This window comes from Hemicordylus capensis, chromosome 1, assembly GCF_027244095.1.
Source record: "Hemicordylus capensis ecotype Gifberg chromosome 1, rHemCap1.1.pri, whole genome shotgun sequence".
NCBI classification, from domain to species: domain Eukaryota; kingdom Metazoa; phylum Chordata; class Lepidosauria; order Squamata; family Cordylidae; genus Hemicordylus; species Hemicordylus capensis.
The window spans coordinates 422,340,552-422,358,099 of NC_069657.1; the positions used below are offsets into that span (position 1 = coordinate 422,340,552).

The 17,548-nt window shown below is 42.6% G+C and overlaps 1 protein-coding gene across 3 annotated transcripts in view; it reads left to right on the forward strand.

The window, feature by feature from the left end:
- The window catches only part of UBR2 (ubiquitin protein ligase E3 component n-recognin 2), a 124,567-nt gene that overhangs the window by 57,146 nt on the left and 49,873 nt on the right, over window positions 1–17,548 (forward strand). For all 3 annotated transcript variants that reach the window (XM_053310956.1, XM_053310949.1, XM_053310941.1), the window contains exons 16-21: window positions 2,947–3,008; window positions 4,001–4,111; window positions 5,265–5,330; window positions 5,832–5,954; window positions 6,079–6,142; window positions 12,755–12,879. In XM_053310956.1, the coding sequence (XP_053166931.1) occupies window positions 2,947–3,008; window positions 4,001–4,111; window positions 5,265–5,330; window positions 5,832–5,954; window positions 6,079–6,142; window positions 12,755–12,879 (551 nt within the window). The remainder of the gene's footprint in view (window positions 1–2,946; window positions 3,009–4,000; window positions 4,112–5,264; window positions 5,331–5,831; window positions 5,955–6,078; window positions 6,143–12,754; window positions 12,880–17,548) is intronic.

The following is a 17,548-nucleotide window of genomic DNA, read 5'->3' on the forward strand; positions in this document are numbered from 1 at the left end:
CACAATCTGAAAAAACAAATATATGTAAATTACAAGACACGTTAAAAAATAACTTGTAGAGCATGTTGTTCAACAACAAAATATTTATTTACTGCTTTTCAGCAAAAGTTTCCAAAGTGGTTTTACAGAGAGAGAATGAATGAATGAATGAGATGGCTCCCTGTCCCCAATCTAGAAAGAAACATAAGATAGACACCAGCAACAGTCACTGGAAGTACTGTACTGGGGGTGGATAGGGGAAGTTAAAAACATTAAGAAAAAAAAGCATTTAAAAATATATATCAGGAGGAGGAAATCTTCCAGGGAAACAATTGAATTATTAGACACAAGAGAATAAAAGGTTTGTAAAGCTGGACAGGGAGATTGTAGAGAAGCTGAAGGAATTGTTTGTGCTTGTCTTCACTGTGGAAATATCCTATAGATAGCTGAACTGTCTTTCAAGGTGGGAGTCTGAAGAACTGAGAGAAATAGAATGTTAGGATTCACTGACAAATTAAAATTTTATTAATCACTGGGTCTGGGCAGCAGCCACCCAAGAAATCTAAAAGCTCATGTGTGAAATTGTGGATGTTTTAATAAAAATACATAACATCCACCAAACTGGCCTCCATACCATAGGCCTGGAAAGTAGCCAGTGGAGAGGAGAGAGAGAGACAGGTGTGTGTGTGTGTGTGTGTGTGTGTTTTGAAGGACCCTAGTGGGGGAGGGATACAGGAAATTACAGGCTTCTTAGCTCAGAGTCTGTATCAGGTACATTGGCTAAAATCATGTGTCCCCCGTATAAAATTTGATAAAAACTAATTCGCTTGCTTCCTTTCACTGTCTCTACAACTGGACTAAATTTGGTTCAAATCGAGGTCCACATTTTAGATCTCATGTACCTCAAATGTTCATGCGTCCGCCATCTTGGATCGGGGTGGATTACATTGTTACAAACTACACCATTGAGGTGTCCCTGTGTATCACTCACTGCAACTGTACCAAATTTGGTTCAAATCAGTTAGACATCCCTCAAGTTAGTGCACTTGCGCCTCAAATGTTCACATGCCCACCATATTGGATCAGGGTGGATGATCTCATCACAAACTACACCATTGGGGCATCCCTATGTGTCCATAAAGCTGTAGCAAATTTGGTTCAAATTGCTTAGATTGTCCACAAGTTATTGCACTTGAGCCTCAAAGGTTTACATGTCCACCATCTTGAACTGGGTCGGATGACATAGTCACAATCTATGCTGTTGAGGTGTCCCTATGTATCTACAGCTGTAGTCAATTTGGTTCAAATCAGTTAAGCCATTCACAAGTTAGCCCACTTGCACCTACGAAGTTTACGCGTTCCCGTATTTTGAATCAGTGTGGATGACATTATCACAAACTATGCCATTGAAGTGACTCTGTGTGTTACTCACTGTAACTGTACCCAATTTGATTCAAATGGGTTAGACAGTTCACAAATTAGCTGGCTTGCACTTCAGACGTTCACACAACCACCATCTTGGACTGGGATAATCACAAACTACACCATTGAGGTGTCCCTATGTGACCCTACAGCTGTACCAAATTTGGATCAAATTGGTTAAGCAGTTCACATGTTAGCCACTTGTGCCTCAAAAGTTTATGCATCCACCATCTTGAATTGGTGTGGATGTCATTATCACAAACTATGCCGTTGTGGTGTCCCTACAACTGTACCTGATTTGGTTCTCATTGGTCCAGGCATTGTCAAGTTGATAGGGGACACACACGGTCAGACATACGGACACATACACAGAATGCCAGGTGATCTCATAAACCTGTTGGAAAGTAGGCTAATAAAAAACAGCCCTGCTGGGATCAGGCCCAAGGCCTATCCAGTCCAGCATCCTGTTTCACACAGTGGCCCACTAGATGCCTCTGAGAGAAGCCCACAGGCAAGAGCTGAGGGCATGCCCTCTCTCACTAATGCTCCCCTGCTACTTGTATTTAGGGGCAACTTGCTTCTGAGGCTGGAGGTGATCTATACCAGACTAATCATGATTGATGGACCTGTCCTCCATGAATTTGTCTAAGCCCCTTTAAAAGTCATCCATGCTGGTGGCCATCACTATGTCCCATGGCAAAGAATTCCATAGATTAATTATACAGCTTAAAGATAGGCAGCAGAAAATAGTAATAAATGCACAGTTTTCACAGATTTCAGTTAAACGTATACATTTTGCTTATGTGTATAATATGAATTGGTCTTTCGAAAAGAGCCAACATGGTGTAGTGGTTAGAGTGCTGGACTAGGACCGGGGAGACCCGAGTTCAAATCCCCATTCAGCCATGATACTAGCCGGGTGACTCTGGGCCAGTCACTTCTCTCTCAGCCTAACCTACTTCACAGGGTTGTTGTGAGGAGAAACATAAGTATGTAGTATACCGCTCTGGTCTCCTTGGCGGAAGAGCGGGATATAAATGTAAAAATAATAACAACAACAACAACAAATATCTCAGTTCTATATGAGACTTGATAATACATTGGATTGGATCGAAATGTACCATCAGACGAGTGAAAGGGAATTCTGTGTGCATGAGCCTCGCCCAACTTAACGGCAATGTACCTTTGCTGCTGCAGCTCCCTGCAACACATGTCATGCCCTTCCAGAGGGGCCCCCCACCCTCAGGAGTCACTTTTCGGGGGCTGGGTGGGCAGGAAACTGCAGTGGAAGGTGGGAAAGTCCCATTTTAAGCAGAATTCTAGAAGGTAGGATTCTGGCCATGTTTAGTCATTCTGGCCGTGTTTAGTTGTCATCAGGAGAGGTCTTTTTTATTTTTAAAAAATTGTTTTCGGGTTTGGAGAGTTACACCTTCTAGTAATCTCAAGTTGTTATCAGCTTTAACAACCTTTATACATCTCAAGAGTATCATAAATATGCATTATACTTCATTATTGCACCCCCCCTTTCTTTTTTTATCAATGTAGGTTTGCATGTACTTCTGAGCAAAACTGAAGTAGCATACAAGTCTCCAGAACAGCTCCCAATGGTGAGTAATATTCAGATTCATGTGTCACGGACTGGGATAAGGGTACAAAAAACTGCAGATCGTAAGGAAACATAACAATATTTTGAACAGTAGTACATTGAATAAGTCTCTTTACCTGTTCTTTACTTACTTTCAGAATCGTTAACATCCAGAATGCTTTTGGAATAGACTAGCATTCAGGAGATTTCAGGCCAGGGTGGGAATGTTATATGGAAAACAGGACTGGAATGATTGTGGAGGGGGTTTGGAGCTGATAATGACTAAGGCTCAATGAAATGTTATGCTTAGACCTGGTTTGTTGCCCTTAAGATCCCAGACATACAGAGAAAACATGGCTTAATTTGTTGAGCTAAATCCTGCCTTTGTAGCTGTACCACCAAGATCTGCCTCTCACCTTACAAGTAGAGAGAGAGTAAAGGGGAGAAGGAAAACCTAACTATGGTTACTGAGGTCAGAAATTACACTTTACCATAGTTTGCTCAAACTGTGGTTTCATATCCTAGTTTGCAGCCATTCCTGAATAGTGGTTTGGTATTCAGATGTCATGTTTAATCATGGCTAAGTGTTGTCTGCGCACAGGGCCCAAAAAGTTGAAATATCCCAATGATAAAGGAGTGATTTGTAAAAGCAATGACTAACTTTTTAAAACCCCGAAGGGCCAAACTTGATGTCGTGAACAAACAGGACTGGCTGATCAACAGGAAAAACAGCTTCTTTTAATTATGGGGCTTTAAGAATTATTAATGGAAAACATTTGAATTATCAATTACCTAAAAACTAAGCTAAACATTTAATTATAAATACTGGGGAACTTTGGCTGAAATGAAGACACAAGATGCCTGAAGAGAACAAACTAGTATGAAACACTTGGATCCCACCCCCCCACCCCGCAAGCAAGATAGGTTTTCTTCCCATTTGTAAATATATTTTAAGGACCTAAAAAAAAAAATGCTTCGTGTCTAAGGATGTGTTGCTGTGTTCACTTATTGCAGAGTGAACTTAGTCCACCTATGCTAATAGAACATCCCCTACGATGTCTAGTTCTCTGTGCCCAAGTACATGCTGGGATGTGGAGAAGAAATGGATTCTCTCTCGTTAACCAAGTAAGTCTTAAGTGCGAATATATACTGGATCCACCTTCCTTTGTGAACCTGAGGGTCATAGGGCAGTTTGGGGTGGGGGATGCCCTCAAAAAGTGGTTAACAGCAAAGCTGTGTTCTGCTGCCCTTCTGTTGTAATGACCTTTGAAATCTCTAGAATGTTGTCAGTCATTGAACTATGTTGTACCTGGAAGTAAATCTTGTTGAGCTTGTAACTCTTAGTGTTGTTGCTTGTACACCTCTGAACAAGAGACCTGAATTCTGAGACCTCTGAACAAGAGTCGTGAAAATTCAGGGGTTGGGTTTTTTTTTGGGGGGGGGCGTTAAATGGGTAGCAATGTGAGCCCTCTTGCAACAGGGGACCATCTTACCTTATTTTGTTTTTTCTACGTAAACCATTTTTAGTTGAAAAGTAGTACATAAATATCTGTTGTAGTAGTAGCTTCCCAAGCTAACAGTGCTCATGGAAGCATTTCCCCCAGCCTCTCTTCCTCCCGGCAGCTACCTGAACCCCACAAGTAGCTGTTCCCAAGGGCCAAGGGACCCTCGGTAACTGTGGGATGCAGCATAGGTGTCTGCAGGAAAAGAGGGGAATCGCTGAGCTTTGCTTGCAGAAGGGATGTCTGCCCAGTTTCTAGGAATTTCTCCCTCCTCCTGCAATCACCCATACTGAGCTAGAAGCTCAATAAAAATACCAGATGTGTGACTGATAACTTGCACCAGCCCATAAGATGCCAGTATAAAAACTGGCAATGCAACGGTTTCATTATACTAACTTCCATTCTTGGAATAGCTGTGAAGTGATGAAACAGCTGTGATGAAGCTGTGAAGTAATGAAATGATTGGCAATGCAATGGTTCCATTAGACTAATTTCCTTTCTTAGAACAGCTGTGAAGTGAAACATCTTTCACACTTTCACGAGTCTAGGTTAGCGTATTAAGATAGCACTGTTGTAACAAAACTCTTCATTCTTTTGAACCAGCTTAAGAACCGTACATCTCTATTTTATCTCAGTCATTCTAATAGTTTTGTCAGGCTGTATTTTCAGTTGTTCCAATGGCTATAATAACCTTTTATCTGATAGAGATTCTGTATTTTATTTGATATGTTGAATGATTTCTTGATCCAATTATGGAAGCTCTATTTGTCCCTCAGATATACTACTATCATAACGTGAAATGCAGAAGAGAGATGTTTGACAAAGACATTGTGATGCTTCAGGTAATGTTGCTGAATACCCTTTTTGTATGCATTTATGCCCTGTCTTTCCTATTTGCTCAGGGTGGATATATAAAAGGACATGTGCGCTTCAGAGCACTGCATTTTCTTAGAAGACTTTTCCTCACTTTAGGTTGGGTCCAAAGTACCCCATGCAGAAGGAAGTTGTCACAAGGAAACTTCCCCAGTCCTCGGTCCTCTCTTGCCATCCTCAGAAGCCTCTCTGATAAAACAGAAATCACTGGATGGAAATCTTTTGGGTTGCTGTATGTTCTTACAATGACTGTCACAGCAAGGACAATGATTTTAAAGAGAGTCATTGTGTGAAGTTCTGTGTTGCTTTCTAAGCAAAATCCTAAACTTAAAAATGTCTCCAAAGATGAATTTTTGCGCTTGAATGTGTATCCCATGTTTCCAGGACAAGCATAATACTCACATTTTTAACAAGCATAATGTCTGGTTTTCATTCTGCCTATATAATAAACACTTGTAACATTTCTTTAGACAGGTGCATCCATGATGGACCCAAACCATTTCCTCATGATAATGCTGAGTCGCTTTGAACTTTACCAGATATTTAGTACCCCAGATTATGGCAAAAGATTCAGTTCTGAAAATTCCAATAAGGTATGTCATGGATGACTGAGAGTTATAGTTAGTACTTTTAAAATGCAGCAGATGAATTGTTATAAGACAACCAAGAAACCATTTGTACAGAATTGCTTATCAATCAAATATTTTATTTTTTCAGGATGTTGTTCAGCAAAATAATACACTTATTGAAGAAATGTTATACCTGATTATAATTATTGTCGGTAAGCTTGCATTTATTTTAAATTGTTGTGTTTTAAATTTCTTGTTTTTGTTTTTAACTAATGTTTTACTTTTGTTCTTATCTTGTTGTAAACCGCCCAGAGACGTAAGTTTTGGGTGGTATAAAAATATGTTAAATAAATAAATATTTCAATCATAGGAATACAGGTGAAACTCGGAAAATTAGAATATCGTGCAAAAGTCCATTAATTTCAGTAATGCAAATTAAAAGGTGAAACTGATATATGAGACAGACGCATTACATGCAAAGCGAGATAAGTCAAGCCTTAATTTGTTATAATTGTGATGATCATGGCGTACAGCTCATGAAAACCCCAAATCCACAATCTCAGAAAATTAGAATATTACATGGAACCAAGAAGACAAGGATTGAAGAATAGAACAATATCGGACCTCTGAAAAGTATACAGTGTACTGTGCTTGATTGGCCAGCAAACTCGCCTGACCTGACCCCATAGAGAATCTATGGGGCATTGCCAAGAGAAGGATGAGAGACATGAGACCAAACAATGCAGAATTGCTGAAGGCCGCTAATGAAGCATCCTGGTCTTCCATAATACCTCATCAGTGCCACAGGCTGATAGCATCCATGCCACGCCGCACTGAGGCAGTAATTGCTGCAAAAGGGGCCCAAACCAAGTACTGAATACATATGCATGCTTATACTTTTCAGAGGTCCGATATTGTTCTATTCTTCAATCCTTGTCTTCTTGGTTCCATGTAATATTCTAATTTTCTGGGATTGTGGATTTGGGGTTTTCATGAGCTGAACGCCATGATCATCACAATTATAACAAATTAAGGCTTGACTTATCTTGCATGTAATGCGTCTATCTCATATATCAGTTTCACCTTTTAATTTGCATTACTGAAATTAATGGAATCGTAGGAATACAGGTGAAACTCGGAAAATTAGAATATCGTGCAAAAGTCCATTAATTTCAGTAATGCAAATTAAAAGGTGAAACTGATATTCTTTGCACGATATTCTAATTTTCCGAGTTTCACCTGTATAAGAAGCTGCCTTATACATATTTGAACCTTGGTTCACTCATTATTGTCTATACAGGATGTTCTCTTTGTTCGTGGGGTTCTGTTCCCACCAATTAGCACAAATATGAAAACCACAAATAAAGAAACCTTACCCCTATTGGAATCCAGGGATTAGCTTCCTTATGCTAAAAAAGAAATTCAAAACAGGAAGAGAGCAGAAATAAGGGTAGAGGAGCATAGTATCTTGTTCTCCAGGAATCCCCCCCTCCTCTTATGTTTCATTTTAAAATTATTATTTATTTATTTTACAAAGAAGAGCCACAACATGGCTCCGTGCTTTAAAATGGTGGCTGGAAATGACATCAAAAGTTATTTCAGGCCACTCAGGAACTGCGAATAGGCAAGAAATGCCTATATTTCCTGCTACAGATAAAGAAATTGGGTCTCTAAGACCAATCCGCAGATACATGAAATGGCGATTAACAAGGGTCTCCTGTACTGACAGCAGCTCTCTAGGGTTTCAGGCAAGGGGTCTTTCCCAGATTTAATTGGAGTTGCTAGAAATTGAGACTAGGACCTTCTGCATGCAAAGCATATGCTCTTCCACTGAACTTTGGACCTTCCCCACAAGTCAGTGTATTATAGATTGGATGGGTGTGTTGAAGCCTAGATGGGAGCTCCTTGTTGTGCTGCGTACTTTCTGTTATAACTTTTTTGCATGTAGTGTCTGAATAAGAGCAGTTTTGCATATTATCAGAGAGGAAACATGTGACTTATGCTTGCTGTCTTTGGACTTCTAATATAATAAATTGTTTGGTCTAGGACCATAAATAAAACTTGACTTGATAACCAGTGGAGGAACTTGCACAACACTCTTATGATGAGATGTAGAAATAGCTTGCATACCATGCCATAGAGGAGGTATGAATTGCTGCATTGGATGCTATGTGAAAAGTACAGTCAATCATGTAGAGAGAGAGAGAGAGAGAGAGAGAGAGAGAACACTTGCTCTCCACTGCCCCCCCCCACACCCACCCACACGGTGTAGTGTGTAAAGTAGTTCTGGTATTTTGTGTGTGTCAGATCCTAAAGAGGCTTTGTTCCAGTTGCTTTTTATCAAATGATTGTCGGATGTCTAGTGTTAAGGTAGGTTTGACACACCCAAGACAAAGGGTAGACATTTTAATGCTTTGATTAAAGGCAGGATAAAAGTTCAGGTAATATAAATGAATGACTAATACAATGAATTATTAGCACATATTGATCTCTGTAGGGATCCATGGTCACTCACAACTGGGTCTTCTGTGCCTGTGCAGGAGGACCTCAGAAGAATTCTTTAGCTCCATTTAGGCGCTCACTGGTCCTTTAAGGCGCAGTGATATTGGAGCCTACGAAGTTGTTTGTAGAGCGCCTCCCTCTTCAGTTCCTTCTTGTCAGCTGCTTGCATCACCTCAGGAAGGTTCTGCTCTAGTGGTTCCCTCGTTCCTGTGAGAAAAATTGTATTTTTGATTGCTTTTGGTTTTGACTTGGACTGTCTTCTGACTATTCTGATTCTGTCTGGACTAATTCGACTGATTTATCTGGTTTCTGACTTGGACTGTTTTTCTGAATGCGGCTTGACTTTTCCCTCCAGTTTTTGGCATTTTATCTCTGATTTCCCAGCTGACTTGGACTGCTTTTTTGACATGTCTACCACTAAAGCTTTAAAAGATGTGCAGCTTGTAAGGGCATGGTGCCCTCCAGCAATGGGCACTCTGACTTAGGAGCCCCTGGTGGCGCAGTGGTAAAACTGCCGCCCTGTAACCAGAAGGTTACAAGTTCGATCCTGACCAGGGGCTCAAGGTTGACTCAGCCTTCCATCCTTCCGAGGTCGGTAAAATGAGTACCCAGAATGTTGGGGGCAATATGCTAAAATCATTGTAAACCGCTTAGATAGTTTCGGCTATAGAGCGGTATATAAATGTAAGTGTTATTGCTATTGCTATTAGGGGATTCGCACAATACTAGTGCATGTAAAGTTCGTTTGACGTTTAAAAAGAAAACTCTCCTCAGTTGGGAACTCCGTCTTAAGAATACTTTGTATGAGAATATTCTGCATCCGGGCACCCCAAGGCAGAGTACCCCATCACCTCCTAAAATTTCGGGACCTAGCCATACGGCTCCGTCGGCTTCGGCAGCATCAACGTCTGAAACTTCTAGTTTTAAAAAGTCTCAGGAAGGGGTCAGAGAACAGTCCCATAAACATGTTCACCATCACTCTGAGGCTGAGGAGCTGCGCAAGAAAGAGGAGAAAAGCTCACATTCAGCAGCTCCAGCCCTAATGCCCGACAAACAAAGTTGGCATCGAGCTTGACAGCCAAGACCCTGATGCTGTACCCTTCCGCGACCCAACCTGGGACTTCCTGTTCTCCCCAATGCCCATCTAGGAGTTCTTTACCGCCCTCGACTCCGACTTCAACACCGAAGACTTTGAGACCCCCAAAGTCAATCGATGCTGCTTTAACACTGAGGACCTCGACTCAGAAGCAGACGTCAGCACCTGTTGCAATGGTATCGGCTTTGATGGCTTCGACATCAGACTTGCAGTTGGCGCCAAGGCATACATCATCTAAGGTCTCAATGTTGATTCCTCCGGCGCCAATAGCCCAGAGGATTTCTCCAGTGCGCTCGGCACCTCCTGTCATGATTTCTCAAGGGTTGACCCCAGTTTACTTACCCCGCCGCTCACCGATACCAGTGACACCATCCTTGGAGTCCCCTGCTTGGCAAACTCTGCTCAGAGAGGAGTTGGAATGCCTTTTAGGGTCCACAAGTTCTACTCCCTCTGATGCCACCTTTACAGGTTTTCTGTTCTCTCAGGGACTTGATGGGGATGAACTGCAAACTCCAACTCCAGTCCCCCAAACTCCCAACGGGAGGTCTTGCCACCCTTACCCCGGCGTGTCCCTCAGTTGCTCCTTGGAGAGAGAGGTTCCATTTCTTTACAACACATGTACCTGCTGACCCCTTAGACTATCATAGCTCCCCAGGGGCTTTTGAATCAGCACATCCTAGGGCCAGGGAACATATCTGTTCACGCTCTATGTACAACTCACCAGCCTTATCTTATGACTTTGAAGAATACAGGCTGTGGAAGGCAATGCATCTCAGAGGGGCTATCCCTGTTCCCTTGAGTGTTCCGCCTGTTGACCTTTTCAAAAGACCAGCAATACCGCTTGCACCACCTCAGCCTGCCACGCTGCTACCTCGAGCACCGCCACCCATTCCTGTGCTGCCTTTGTCACCTGCTCTAGTACTTCTGGAACATTCTGAACTCCCAGAACAGCCAATTTCACCTATTCCATTGGATGTTCCTATTACTAGATTATTTTTTGATTTGATTTGATTTATATACCACTCCTCCAAAAATGGCTTAGGGTGAGGGGCCTATAGAACTTCCAACAGCAGGAGTTACATATTAATTTTTTTAAAGCTCTTGGCAGTATTTTTTGCTTTCAAAGCTTTCTTACCCATCCTCCAAGTCCAGGTGGTTCAGATTAACATCGACAATACTATGGCTATTGCCTACCTAAATCACCAAGGAGGCACTGTTTTGAGGTCCCTAAACAACCTTGAGTTACAGTGTTGGGAATGGTGCTTGAGATTTGACATCCTCCCCATGGCAATACATATTAAAGGGGAAGATAATGTCCTAGCTGATTCACTTAGTCGGGACCTCTCCTTTTCTAATATCCATGAATGGGAGTTAAATGACTCTATTCTGGCAGAAGTGTTTGACTCTTAGGGTGTCCCTGATATTGACTTTTTTGCCATGGTGCAAAATGTTCTTTGTTCTGTTCTAGGGCGGGCTTTGGCCCAAATTCTCTGGGAGATTCCTTCCAACTGCAATGGAAAGACAAAATGTTCTGCCTCCCCCCCACCCCACTATTTCTGCTAATGTCCAGAGTGATGGGGAAGGTATTGCAAGAATGCATACAGTGCATTCTAGTCTGCTCCTGGTGGCCCAGTTCTCCTTTGTGCCAAGGGGTTTTCTGTCGCCTTCCCCCTTTACTGGACCTCCTCATGAGGGACGGAGACTTGATTCTGTACCATGCCCTCCAGACCCTCTCGCTGACAGCGTGGAGACTGAACTTTTAGATGAAATCCTATTAAATGAGAGGAAGGCCTCTACGAGGCAGGACTACAAATGCAAATAGAAACTCTTTGAGTCCTATGCATCTTCAAAGGTGTTTGCCCCTTTTTTGAGCTTCTATATGCCAAATACTCCTTTACCTTGCCTCACTCAAGGGCTTGGGCCTCTCAAACTCTTCCCTCAAGGTTCACCTAGCTGCCATCTCCTCCCACCACTTGGGCTGGGATGGCAAGTAGTTTTTTGTTCATCCAGACTCCAAATGCTATTTGAAAGGGGTTAACAACCTGTACCCCACCCCCCCGTGCGGGCACTGGTTGAACCTTGAGGCCTGTGCCTTGTGTTATGCACAGTCTCGGAAGCCCCCTTTGAACCATTGTTGTCTTCTTCCATGAAGCTACTATGCCTAAAGACTACTTTCCTGGTGGCCATCACATTGGTGAGACATTACAGTGAACTTACAGCATTGAGAGCTGACTCAACTTATACAAAGTTTCCCCCGAACAAGGTCATCCTGCATCCGGATCCTGCCTTTCGTCTAAAGATTGTGTTGGATTTTCACATTAATCAGGACATTGTGTTACCTACATTCTTTTGTAACCCTTCCACACCTCTCAAAGATTCCCTGCATGCCTTGGATGTCTGCAGGTGCTTGCTTTATTTTCTGGATCACACTTTCAGGTGATCTAAGAAGCTATTCATCTCCTACGAGTCGCTAAAGGTTTAGCCATTTTGAGACAAAGATTATCTAATTGGCTGCTGCAACTGATATTCCTGTGCTACAAGAAGCAAGGTGTCCAGCTGCCCTCTAAAATCAGGGTGCATGCCACTAGAGCCATGGCTACCTCTTCTGCCCCCATGGCGGGCATCAGTATGAAAGACATTTGCAGGGCTTCTACCTGGTCTTCTGACCTTCCCTTTGTTTGTCACTATTCTGTGGACTTAAGTTTTGCTTCAGAGGCTAACTTTGGTTGGGCTGTCTTGAAAAAAGTACTATAACTGCTAGTGCCCACCTCCTTATTTTTGGCAGCTAGTTACTCACCCAGTTGTGAGTGACCATGGATCCTTACAGAGATAAACAGGTTGCTTACCTGTAACTTATGATCTCTATGGGGATCCATGGTCACTCACAATACCCACCCATCCCCTCTACTAGCTTATCTGTATCCTCTTACTTACCTCTGCTGCTATGGATTGCCTGCTATTTTCTTCTGTATCTCTCTCTATGTTCTCAGTCACTTTGCAGTGGCTGAATCAGGAACTGAAGAGGGAGGTGCTCGACAGCCGACTTTGTAGACTCCGATATCACTGCGCCTTAAAGGGCCAGTGAGTGCCTAAATGGAGCTAAATAATTCTTCCAAATTCCTCTTGCGCAGGTGCAGAAGATCCAGTTGTGAGTGACCATGGATCCCCACAGAGATCATAAGTTGCAGGTAAGCAACCTATTTTAATTATTTGTTTTGTTTTGCAGGAGAGCGATTTGTTCCAGGTGTTGGTCAGGTCAATGCTACAGATGAAATCAAACGAGAGATTATTCATCAGCTAAGCATTAGACCTATGGCTCACAGTGAATTAGTAAAAGCATTGCCAGAAGATGTGAGTGTTAAAAATGCATTTGGTATAATTGTTGTAAGTTAATTGAAGGCTTTTTTAGAAGTATGGTGATGGGTGAATTTTCTTGGTGATGGACAAAAGAAAACAGTTGATCTTTGAGGTGATCCATGTTCCCTCACAAAATGGGTTTTGCACCTGCACAGTAACCCCCACAGAAGAATTCCATATCTCCTTGAGGCTCTCTTTGGCTCTGCCGAATCACACATGGGGCGTGACCGTTATTTTCAGCAGAAGAGTGCCTTCTCCTCAGTTCTTTCTTGACCATTGCAGTGTGCACCTCGTGAAGGATTCACTCCTTTTTGGTCTCAGTTCCTGAAAGAAAGCTTGTTTGTTTTTTTGTTATTTTGAACAATGGACTGTTTCTGGTTTCTCTTTTGGACGGTGTTTCAGTTGCTATGATTTAATCGATGTTTTTTTCTGGCTTCTGACATCAGCCTGTTCCAAGCTTTTCTTTTGGATTTAGTTTATGTGACTGTTCTCATGGACGCTTTGTTAATGGAACTGGCCCTGGGGTGTTTGGTCAGTACTCCAATGTTTGGGCTGCTTGGGAAATTAGCTCTTAAAGGGGGGTCAGCTCCACCAGTTTTAATTTGTGCAAACGTTTGGTCTCAAGAAATGACTGGATTGAGACAAGGTTATCATTTCAAAATAAAAAGAAGATTGTCATTTTAGGAGGGGTACAGAAAGGAAGAAATATGTGGATAAAGCAATATCACGATCAAAAATACACAATTAGACTTTAAGCTAAAATGCCTCATTGCAGATAAATGTAAGTTCCCAGGTGGGCAAGAGAAAGAGACTTGAGATAGAGATGGGGGTAGCTTGGATTTAAGAAAGAGATAGATGGGGGCCCCCCAAGATCGGGGTAAGCGTTGATCTTCACCTGATCTAAATGACGGGACCTCAAGACTCCAGGGAGGGCTGCAGAGTCTCATCCTCCGAGGCAGCACGGTGGAAACCTCAGGACTCCAGGAGGACCGCAGGCTTTAGTAGGGGGAGAGGCACCCACAAGAAGGGTTTCTCAGTGGGTCCAGCTTTCTATGGGAGCAAGGCAAGCTGGGCAGATTGGCACATGGACCAATGTAGAAAGTGGCACAAAGAACTGAACACAGCCTGGCGTGGCCTGTGAACAGTAAATTGCTCAATAATTCAGTGATTTCAAGCTCTTTGTGGGTTGCAAGAGAGCATAAAAATTGCTCAATGGAGTCCCAAGTACAGCACGTGATGGAGTATACAAGGAAGCCCACTGGGTCATGGAAGCAGGGATACAGGGATGCCTTGGAGGCACATTCCTACTGTCCTACTTTGCTAATTAAAAGTGCCAGGGTGGGCCTGGATGGAATGCATTGTGTCCAATCGTTCTTCCTGGGTGTGTCAATGAGAGGATACCCTTTTGCATGTAAGGCTGTTTGTGATGAAAATTGGAGTATGCAGGTGTGCAAAAGAGTATCTGTGCCAGGATGGGCCCTCCAGTAATCCTATCAATAATTTTAATGGGTACACCTCTAGGTCTGTGTCACTGACTCATCTTCTTTGTGATGGGGAGAAGAATTGCCAAATCATTTGGATTCAAAGCATCACCAGACTTCAACATCAACAACTCAACTGTTGTAGTTGACCCTGTCAACGGCTCTTTCAACATCTACCTTAGTGCAGTCTCCACACACACCATTTCCGATGACTGCCCAGGAAGAATGGCAGAGTTTTCATATATGTCGATATGCTACGAGATCTTCCTTGACATCAAGCTCAGTACCAGTACAGACAGAAGTCAATTGTACTAATTAATACTGCTCTGACAGCACTGACAATGCCAGTGATGCCACCAGCATCATCAGTGTTGACTTAGATGATGTTGAAGGCCGTGACACAGGGTACCTACTCCTCAAAAGAATTTGACCAGAGTTTCTGATACTTCTCCCATATTTGTGGAGTCTTCCCCAGGAGTCTCTCCACCGGGTTCATTCAGACAGAGGCAATAGGTTTGATTCGAGTAAAGAACTACAGCCTTTGAGGGGATGTTCCCCAAATGTTCCTGTCAAATCTGGTTCAGGGAATTTAGAGTCACTGATGGGATCCACTCTGACCACTCCATCATACTCTGCTTTTTAGTGTATTTTCCATGCATGGACTGGATGGAGATGAGGAATCAGGTTATTCCTATCCTGAAAACACCCTTGGTTTCACTTTTGAGGGGGACACCTCAATCTTTTCCTTTCCTTATACACCAGCCTACCACTTGAGGGAAGAGTACTACCATTTTGCTCCACATTATTCATCCATAGACTACTGGAGTTCTCCCGTGGCTTTGGACCCAAGCTATCTAAGGGGTCTCAGACACTTCTGAGATCCTTACTCCCTATTATTGCCTGGACTACATATGATTTTGATGATTATAGAATCTGGAAGTCAAGGAAATTAAGAGGTGATTTGGGGAAGGTTGATTTCCATAGGGATCAGAGGCAATCCAACAAATCTACTAAGGATTCCCTGTTCAAGAGACCTACAGATCCTTTATTAGCTAAGTTTCATTTATCTGTTTGGGACAACTTGAAAAATGATTTGAAATATTTCCGAGAGGGATATTATATGAAAGTTCAAAGCAGACTTACTAAATCTGCAGACATTACCAGGCAACATACCTGACATAGACAGAGTCTCGTACCATTGCAGGTGCTGTGTCCCTGAGAAGACATGCGTGGCTTCAGTCAACCTCCCTACAGTCTGACATGAAGGACAAAATAGAAAATCTTCTATTTGAAGGAGAAGGTCTATTCAGCACCCAAACTGATAAGACCATGGCAAAATGAAGGAGTCTTGTTAAACAGCTAGAACTTTCACTTCCACTCCATCACAACACAACTATTCACAGAAGTTCAAAGGTTTCAACAGGCAAAGATTCCAGTATAAACAATTTGAAAGAAAAGATTATAAAAGGTCTTTCAAATAGCCATATAGTCAAAAGCAGAGGCCAACAGCAAAGATCAAAGACACAGGATCAATCAAAACAAGCTCTTTGACACCTTGGCCCATGAGATATCTCAAGTAACTTCCCCTTCTATTATCAGACTTGCTCCCTATTCCAAAGTGTGGCATCTAATAGAATCGGGTGCTTGGGTGTTGAGCATTATAAAAACAGGATATGCTTTTCCAGCTTCCCTCTCCACCCGCCCCGCCCCCCCAGGGATAAAACACACCCACTCAACTCCTACCCTTAAAGAAGAGGTTAGGTCTTTACTGGAGAAAGGGCGATAGAACCAGTTCCGCCAAAGAAGGGATTTCTACTTGAGATAGTTTCAGATCCCAAAGCAAGATGGAGGCCTCCATCCCATTATGGACTTAATCACTTGAACAAATATATGAAAACAAGAAAATTCAAAATGATATCCTTATAAGGCATCCTCCCCTTACTAGCCAGGGAAGAATGGCTTGTGATGCTGGATTTGAAAATGCCTATTTCCACATAGGGATAAGATGCAGACACAGGCAATTTACCAAGGTTCACTCTGGGATCCTAAGTCTTCCAGTATACTGTACTACCCTTTGGAATCTATGTAAACTTGAAAAAGTCACACAGCCACCACAGAGAATTTTCATGGAGGGGAAAAAAGAGCCCACCTTCCAGAGGACAGAAGCTCTTGATTGTACACTGGATCTCCACCTTCACAGATCCTTCAGTAACAGTGACAACAGATGCCTCTCTAAAAGGCTGGGGCCCCCACTGCACTGGGTATCACACTCAAGGAAAATTGACCCTGCAACAGAGCTCACTACACACAAACTTTCTAGAATTACTGGCAGTGCTACATGCACTAAAGTTCTTTCCACCTCTACTAAATAATCATGTGGTACAAGTTCTGCTGAACAATAAAACAGTAGTTGCATACCTCAGTAATCAGGGAGGGACTGTCTCACACTCCCTCTGCAATCAATTATGGGAGTGGAGCATTCACCACAGGGTACATCCAATGGCCCTACACATCAAGGGAGTAGACAACAACTTGGCAGATGCCCTCAACAAAGACCTGCAATTATCTCAGCAACACAAACGGGAGATGAATCAAAGGATTCTCCACAACATCTTGAAAAATGAGGAACCCCACAGATAGACTTGTTTGCAACACAGAACAAAAACCCCCAAACAAACTGTATTGTCTGAGGCAGGCCTGGAGAAAGACTCAGTGGGAGACGCCTTCCAAATGCCATGGAGAAAGGGCCTGTACTATGTGTGTTCCCCCTTCCCCCTGTTCTCCAAAATTACAAGCAAGATCCTACAGGAAGGAATTATGCATCCTAATCACCTCATGGTGTCCAAGACAACCATGGTTTCCCATCCTGCTCTGTCTGTCACGGCACAAATCTCCAACAATGCCAGGATCTACTGACCCTGGGAACAGGTCACATCTTCCATCATGACCTCCAAGTACTGAGCCTGACAGCCTGGAGACATCCTCCTAAATGAAAGGAAAGAATCAATGAGATGCAACTACAACTGCAAATGGAAGAGATGCACACATGATGCTGCTTAAAGGATTTGATCCCTACAATCACCAAATCTTTTTATATTTGACTACTATAAAAAAAAAACCTCAGGTCTATCTAATACTTTGGTAAAAGTTCATATGGCTGCATTCTCAATGAGACATCCTGG